Genomic DNA, 8,847 nt, shown 5'->3' on the forward strand with positions numbered 1-8,847 from the left:
GCTGGGGCCATCTTTGCTGAGATACGCCTAATGGACCTCAACAGATATAATTTATTTATTTAGATACTAAGATCAGTTTTGTGTTGTCTTGTCAGGAAACAGAAACGTCACAAGGAATTGGAGTCGGCAGGCCCGAGTAAGTTCTGGCTTCAACTCGTAACCTTGGGCCACTCTTGCCCCAGTCGCCCCATCTGGGAGATGGGCAGAATGACGCTGGTACTCAGGGTGCATGGTGAGAACCAGCTGGGACTGTGGGAAGGAAAGTGCCCTGGAGATCATCACTTGCTTTGTGCACACGTGTGACTCTGCTGTCCATCTCAGCTTTTCACTGACCTCGAGGGTCTCTTCCTTCTCCTTCAGCACACTGGTCCACGGTCTTGCTGGTGGTCCCTCCACATCCTGGAAAGATGTAATCACATGATGTGAGTTGAAACAAAGCCATCTACTGTATACTCTTCACTGACAGATGAGGGCACAGAGAGGGGCAGGGACTCTTTTTATTCTCCTGTTTGCTGCTCAGAGCTGAAGGCAGCAGGCACAAACTCAAATTGTGGGGCCAGGAAGGTTTCATGAATAAGGGAGATGGGCCGTGGTAGGACAGTAGGGAGTAGTGAAGACTGTGTAAGCCTAAAGGCTCATGCTCTCAGAAATAAGACCCTTCCAGGGAAGCCAGAGTTTGCTGTTCATGTCATTCTTTCACTGACCCTCCAGTTTGCAATCCTGGTCTAAGGTATCCAGGGTTTGCAGTGAAATTAGATTCGCACCTAGCTTAGGCTTTCTGAAATCAACAAAAAGCTGAAAGAAGGTAGAAGGAATTGGAACCTTGGCAGGTCAGTGAGCAGTGGAAATGCAGATGAGTCTGAGGTTAGGGATACCCGTATAAGGTATCCAGGGTTTGCAGTGAAATTAGATTCGCACCTAGCTTAGGCTTTCTGAAATCAACCAAAAGCTGAAAGAAGGTAGAAGGAATTGGAACCTTGGCAGGTCAGTGAGCAGTGGAAATGCAGATGAGTCTGAGGTTAGGGATACCCGTACACCTAACTCTCCCATGTGCTCTTTTCAGTGGCTACTCAGATGCTGCCTGGTCCCTGAGGAGCCCCAGCATCCTCTGCAGGTCCCTCCCCCACCTGGGAGCACACCTGCAGTGGGCTGGCAGGCGGCTTGGCCTTCCTGCTGAGCATGGCCCTCTGTAGGGCTGCATTCTCCACATGGATGGCTCGGAGTACGGCCGAGGCATCTTCCTGTCGGTCCTCAGCCTCGTACACAGGTTTGCGCGTTGCAGAGAGGGGCCTCTCGCGCCGGCTTCCCGGTCCTGGGGCAGAAAACAGGAGGATGCTCCTTGAGATTATGCTCTCAGAGTGCAGCTCAAAATCCACGAGACCCAAATTGAGGAATGTACTATAAATCAACTGGTCTGTACTCTCCCAAAATGTCAAGGTCACGAAAGACAAGGAAAGAGGGAGAACTGTTCCAAATTAAAGGAGACTGGGCAGACATGGCAACTGAATGCAGTAGAGGCTCTGGGGCTGGGTGCTGGGTGAGAAAAACTGCTGTGAAGAACATTATTGTGGCAACTGGAGAAATTCAAATAGGGCCAGCAGCTTAGATCATAGTATCATATTATGATAAATACCCTGAATTCCATAAGCGTACTGTGGCCATGTAAAATGCATGTCCTTGCTCTTAGGAACACACACTGCAGGAGTCAGAGGTGAAGGGAAATGACGTCTGCACTTAATCTCTAATAGTTAAAAAAAAAAATAATATATATATATATATATATGTATATATATATATATATATGCACACACATCTCTCTGTATCTATATTTACATAATTTATAGAGGGCATACACATATGTGTATACATATATATGCTTTATATATAAAATATATAATTATCTTACATACACATTCACACACTGCAGGAGTCAGAGGTGAAGGGAAATGACGTCTGCACTTAATCTCTAATAGTTAAAAATAATAATATATGCACACACATCTCTCTGTATCTATATTTACATAATTTATAGAGGTCATACACATATGTGTATACATATATATGCTTTATATATAAAATATATAATTATCTTACATACACATTCAAACATATATACATACAGGTGGAATATGAAGCAAGGGGCAAGATGTTAACAACCGGTGCGTCTGGCTATCTGGGAGAAGGGTATATAGAAATGTTGTTAGTACTATCCTTGCATCTTTTTAAGTTTGAAATTGTATCAAAATAAAAAGCTATAAAAAAATTAACCCTCTAAGAAAGTACATATAAGGAATAGTATATGCTATCATGGAAAGAGAGGGGTATTTTGTAATATTTTTGCTTTTCTTCTGTTTTGTTTGTGCATGGGTAATAAGTATTGCAAAGTAATTGCATCCCAATTTAAGAAAAAAAGTATTGCAAAGTGGCAGCTGATTCTGGAAGTTCCCATGAATGGAAACTCAGTTTTATAAAAATATAAATTGATAAGCAAAAAGATGGGTTGAATAAAACAAATTATGATACCTCCACCCCATGGAGTACCAAGTGACTATAGAAAGAAAAGAATACTAAAATACCTACAGATAAAATTATATGAACAATTGGATTTGCTTCATAATAATCTGGGAAATGGGTACACAGTAAGTGAAATTAGCCATAAATTGGTTATTGCCAAGATTAGGTATTTGGGCACATGGTGGCGGTGGTGGTGTGGGGGGTCACTGTAACATATTTTCAATCATTTATGTTTATATTTCTATTGGGATGCTTAAAGAGGCTTTTACTTACTGGATTTCATCCCCTGGGCAAATATTTGTTGAGCATCACTGCACCAGGCTCTGTTCTTGGCACTGAGGACACAACAGTGATCGGGGAAACTACAACCCTGCCCTCATGGCGGGAGACTCTCCTGCCATGTTCCCATCTTCATATTGCACCTGAATGAGTGTTCAGGGTAGCAACGTTGACAATGGCATTGGCAGGAGAGGACAAGAAACACACAGAAGCTCTATGGGGCTGGCTTCCACTACAGCCAGGTACTGGGTTGCTGGGGACTATGGGTTTCTTTGGAAAAGCTAAGCAAAAATGAGGAAATGCCAGTTTCTACCAGGTGCCCAGGAGAGTGGCTGGGGATGCAGGTGCCTTGCCCTTCCTCATTTGCCCTCTCATCGATTACCTGGCCTGCTCTGCAACTGGAAGGCTGAGAAGGAAAAACGAACTTGGGCAGAGAATATGAGAGATGGAAGGGGCTTCCTTATTGTTATGGAAACATGGGTGGGTACAAGGGTCAGGAGGACCATGCTGGGATCCTCCTCCCTCAGTGCAAAAGTGATCAGGTCCCTGAAGTAGCTGGGAGCACAGGAAGCAAGGAGCAACGGGAGCTAAAGGATGTGGTCTCAAGTCACACTGAAGCTGGAGCTGGAAAACTTGAAGTACAGACACACCTTGGCCCCTGAAGCAGAAGTGGATTACTGGCCAGGCAAAAGGCATTTAACACACAGACTCTTGACCTGCACTACACTGTGAGCATCTCTGGTTGAGCAAGACACTGCCCTGGGTGTGGGGTACAGAGGTGGGTGGAATGGGCACAGCCGTGCCCTCATAGACCTCACAGTCCCAGGCAGAGACAGATGTGGATCAGGCATGTGTGCACGGTAAAGGGTCAGATGTGATGGGAGGGAATGCACTGTCATTTCAGATGCAGGGTCAGGAAAGAGGGTATCTCAGTGGAGACCTGAAGGCAGTGAGTGGCTGTTCTAGGTGGAGGGAATAGCAGATGCCAAGGCCTTGAGGTGGGCAGAGCTCAGCACATAAGAATGGCAAGGGGACTGAAGGGGACTGAATGGGGGAGCAAGAGGAAGAATGGTGAGCACAAGGGAAGAGAGCTGTGGCCCAGTTCTCATGGAGCCCTGGTACCACATAAGCCCCGCAGGCCTCAGCTCTTCATGAGGTCACGGCCGTCATATTTACTATTCCACCCCTGGCACCTGGCATTATGACTTTTGTCAAATGAGTGGATGAGAAACGACTTCAACCCCAAACCTTACAAATTTCAGTATTTGTGGATATCACTAAAGCATAGAGCTCCCTCCATCATTTAAAGCACAGTTGAAAAACTCAAGCCCTGTTCAGAGCCTATAGATGATTCTACAAATAAGGGACAAGGATGCATGCAAAGCTAAACAAATGTGCCAGCACCCTGGCATTTGGGGCTACAAATGCCAGCATTGGCAGAAGGCTTGGGCAGTGCTAGGACAAGCAGAACCTGGAACTCATTAGCTCCTTTGCCACCTGCATACAGCACTTATAAAATCAGTCTAAAAACAGCTGTGTGCTGACCCTTATCTTTTACTGCCAATAAGTGGGTAAGAGGCTTTTCCTCTTTTGCCCCAGTGGTCTGGGGCTGGGGAGGAACAGCACGCCCCCTCCCCCCAGCCCCTCCGAGATAACTAGGAAGCCCAGCGTGTAGCCTTGGCCACCACAGCCCTACACTTACTTCTTCGTGGAAAAGGACAGTTTTGTCTGCACAAACCCTTTTGCCCCGAGCGTCTTTCATTTGCAAGGGAATGCTCTGGCAACATGATCATTGTTGGGTGCTGCCTGTGCCCTTTGAGTCATATTATGCTAAGAAGATGCTTTTAAAAATGAAATCACTCTTTCTCCAAGTGTAGGTCAACTCTGCAGCTCCACCACCAGAGCTTTCCCAACTGTGGCTTCCCAGAAACGCCTGCACATGGTGCCCAAGTTCTCCCGAGTCACATTCCCACTGACCGGCTGGTGTCTGCTGCACATAAACTCACACCACGCGAGGGAGCCGCCTTTTAACTCTTTTTGAAGCTCTCATCGCTCACTTGGGGGACTGCTGGCCTGAATACCATATCATGGCGGATTTATTCTCACCATAGGTCTAGAGAACGGTGGATTTATTCACACAGTAAATTTGCGCCACCAGCAAAAGTCAAATTGCACATTTTAATTTATCCCAAACTGTTCTTTCCTAGTTGAGAATCATCCCTCTTCTGATCACTTTGCCTTCTCTCCGCTTCACCAGTGCTTGGCTTTTTTCTTGCTTACAGGGAAACATATAATGTATCAGTTCAGGAGATTTACCATGAATGCAACACATGTCACAAAGAAGATGCGAGGCCACAAGGCTATCGGTCAGCTCACCAACCGGTGACTTGCTCCCACTCACCAACTGCAACTCGAAAAGCTCAAATTTAGAGTCTCTGTAAAATTACCCTTTACTCCATGAAAGGGGCCTTGTAGGTCACCTGAGAATCCACTGACATGGCACATATTAAATCTGAGAACAAGTGTCTGCACAGCAATCATAAACCAGCAGCCCGGAGGCTGAAACCTGCCTACGGACATGTGGTGTGTAACTTTTACTTTAAAAAAAAAAAAAATTGAAAATAGATGCCAAGCTTTAAAAAAAGAGGAAATCCACCTGAAAAGTGGGATTCCTGGCACATCTTAAAAAGTCATACAATCTGGCAGCCCTGGACTGGCATTCGCACATGGCCACCACCGATAGAAGTTGGGCAGTGGTGCCCCCTTTAGATAGGGCAGAAGTGCTCCAATTTCCAATGTGTTCCCTGTCCTCCTCCCCCGGTTGTCACATGTGTGGTTGGCCTAGAAAGTGTACACTATGCTGTGTGGTGAAAGATCCGGGGAAACAGCTGACTTAGCCCTGTTTTGTCTTGAGATGTCCACACTTACCTGTAAAATCCAAGTGGGAGAAGGGGAGTGCACCCTGGGACAACAATCTAGACCTGAGCACACCAATGCTTCTACTCATTGCAAGATGGCTCAGCATCTTCAGGCTCCCTGCTGCCAGTGGGGTGGGAGATTGCAACAAATGGCCACAAATTCCTCCCACCCCTGTATGTGGGTCACATATGATTTTGCAGTATGACTCTGCAGTGTTTCCATCAAGAGGTAGAGTCTATTTCTCTAGGTGGGCTTGGCCTGATGACTTTCTTTGGCCAACAGGGCGTTCGCAATCATGACCAAGTAGTCTACAAAAGAACTCATGCATTGAGTTCTTGACAAGCCCCACTTGCTGCCCTGAGACCACCAGTGCTGGATAGTAAGACCATATGGAACAGAGCTGAGTTGTCCCGGCTGAGGTCCTCAGGCCAAACTAGCCTGCCAGACATGATTGAGGCCATCTGAGAACACCCAGCCTGGCTATCACTTGCTCATTATAGAACCTCCCAGTCCACCCAAACTCAGGAACAATAATAAAAGGGCTGCTGCTTTATGCCACTGCATTTTGGGGTGGATTGCTAGGCAGTAGTTAACAGTTGACACACATGGCTTGTCAAGGCCTGTGTTCTTCTCATCTCTAAAGCCTGTGCTGGGGCCTCTCCGTGGCAGGTGTTCTCTGTAACCCCAACACTTACCCTCCTGATACTGCCTTTTCTATAGCACAGGAATGCACATGATTTTCAAGGAAGGCAATCAAGGCCCCTGTCTAAATGACTTCTGCTCTCTCCTCTTGGGTGTTCTAGTGCGTTGCTCCCCACCTGCCTCTGAAGAATCTGTAGCAAAATGTCTTGTATGGTTGATTTTTATATGAAAGGAACAGCTGTTGTTCTGTCTTCCCAGCATGGGGACTTTCACAGCACTCATGGCTTCCCTAGGGGAAACACCCCTTCCCCACTCTTCTGAGTCTTTTGGGAAGATTTGACCATACTCTCAGCCCAGCCTGGGTTACTGGGAGAACTATCGCTGTCTGCCCACAGAGACTGGAAACTGGTTCAGAAGAGAGCTGGTGTTGGACACTCACTGGAACTAGGAAAGGAGCAGTCTCTCTCCCCTGGGGCTACAAAGCAGGTAAAAGGGAGCCTGGTGCCACTGTGGCCACCTCCGGGCCCCAGTGAAATGCCTACCTGATAGTGACTAGAAATGTGGTTCTCAAAGTGTGGTCCCTGGACCAGAAACATCAGGATCACCTGGGAACCTGTTAGGAATTAAAATGCTTAGGCTCCATCCCAGACCCTCTGAGTCAGAAACTCTGGGACTGGGGCCCAGCGTTCTGTGCTTTAATTGCCTTTGCAAGTAATTCTGATACATGTTCAAGTTTGAGAACCACTGGACTAGAGGAGAGTAGAGCTAAGTAATGAAGAGATAGCTTTCTATGATATCACCTGAGTACCTGGATCTCACCATTCCTGAGGCCAAATCTACAATCCTAGAAGTTTTATATCTGTGAGCAGTACATTTCCCTTTGTTGCTTAAGCCAATTTGGATTTCTGTCACTTGTTATTAATGAACACTTACTAATATACTATGAGACTCTAGACTTTGGCAGAAATGGTCTTTCTGCTGCAGGTTTTCCTGTCAGAAACACTAACTGTAGGGCTGTCAGGGTCCTTTCTCTAATTCACTCACGTTGAGGGGTATTACTTTATTTCTGTGGCTCATAGCTTGTCTGGGAAAAGTGGTTCAGATATATTACTTCCTTAGAGCACTCTGACAACATGGACAGTAGACTTTCTGCATTAAAGACTAATGTTCTTTCACCCTCAAAAAGGCAACGGGCCTCTGGGAGGAGATTACATTAGTTTCTTGGAAGGCTTATGGATAGAGACTCGAGTAACACAGGACATGAGGCCTTTTCATTAGAACTAGGGATGATTATAGTGATAGAGAGGAATGAAGCTGTCATGGAGTTGCATTATATGAACATTGACACAAATCCAATTTTATGGGCTTGGCCAAAAAAAAAAAAAAAAAAAAAAAGGGCAAGGGGAGAAATGACTCTTTAAAGGGTACAGGCAATAGGTTATTCTTCTGGAATGGTGGGCTAGCTAATATGGACCAACCCCTCCTGGAGTGCAACTAGAAAACCTGCAACAAATAGTATAAAAATCTTTTTGAAAAAAAGAAATCTGTTTGAGGGCATGAGGAGTGAACAAGGATGTGAAGAAGTACAGGACCAAGAGCAGACAGGAGAAAGAAACCCAGGGATGAACCAAACATCTGGAAAGACTTTCCCCTCAAGATGCTGCTAATTCCCATAAGAGCTGCCCCAAGGTTGAGAAGTGGAACAGAGCTTTCGACAGACTCAGGGGCTACAGTTTGAGAGTGAGGATAGCCTGGAAATACCCAGGAGTGAGGGGTGTAGAAAGGTTAACAAAAAGGGAAAATCTAAATTACTATTCACTGTATAAAATGATAATAATATTAATGCCTAGTGGGGTTTAAAACCTAGAGAGAATTAAAATTCATGGGAATAGCATTTAAGTTGGTAGGGAAGTAAATGGAGTAACAAAGTTGTAAGGCTCTTTCACTGAATGGGAAGTGGTAAGCTTTCTAATTTAAAGTAGACTCTAATAAGTCAAGAATGCATGTTGTAATGTCTGGTAATGACTAAAAGAATAATTAAAGAATGCATAACTAACAAACTAATAGAGAGGAAAAAAGAGGAATAATACAAAACAGTCAGTTTAAAAAAGAGCAAGAAAGGAGAGAAAGAGGAACATAAAACAGGTGGAACAAATAAAAAGCAAACAATAAGAGAGTAGATTTAAATTCACATATACTAGCAATTACATTAAACGTAAATGGACTAAATGCTCCCATTAAAACACGTGGATTGTTAGAGGATAAAAATAAAAACCAATTACATGCTGCTTACAAGAGATAAACCTTAATATAAAAATGCAGAAAGTCTGAAAGCAAAAGAACGAAAAAAGATACAAAAAGTAAACACTAACCAAAAGAAAGCTGGAATAGCTCTGTATTAGACAAAGTAGATTTTAAGGCAAAAAGCATTATTAGAGCAAAAGACAGACAACACATAATGATAAAAAGTTCAATTCACTAGGAAGATATAAA

General features: G+C 44.7%; 1 protein-coding gene across 1 annotated transcript in view; it reads right to left on the bottom strand.

Moving 5' to 3' along the window:
- The window catches only part of KIAA0556 (KIAA0556 ortholog), a 171,901-nt gene that overhangs the window by 68,877 nt on the left and 94,177 nt on the right, over nt 1–8,847 (bottom strand). The window contains exons 9-10 of the mRNA XM_008566623.1: nt 1,140–1,312; nt 334–399 (exon numbers count right to left, since the gene is read on the bottom strand). Coding sequence (XP_008564845.1) covers nt 334–399; nt 1,140–1,312 — 239 coding nt within the window. The remainder of the gene's footprint in view (nt 1–333; nt 400–1,139; nt 1,313–8,847) is intronic.

This window comes from Galeopterus variegatus, unplaced genomic scaffold, assembly GCF_000696425.1.
Source record: "Galeopterus variegatus unplaced genomic scaffold, G_variegatus-3.0.2 Scaffold256, whole genome shotgun sequence".
NCBI classification, from domain to species: domain Eukaryota; kingdom Metazoa; phylum Chordata; class Mammalia; order Dermoptera; family Cynocephalidae; genus Galeopterus; species Galeopterus variegatus.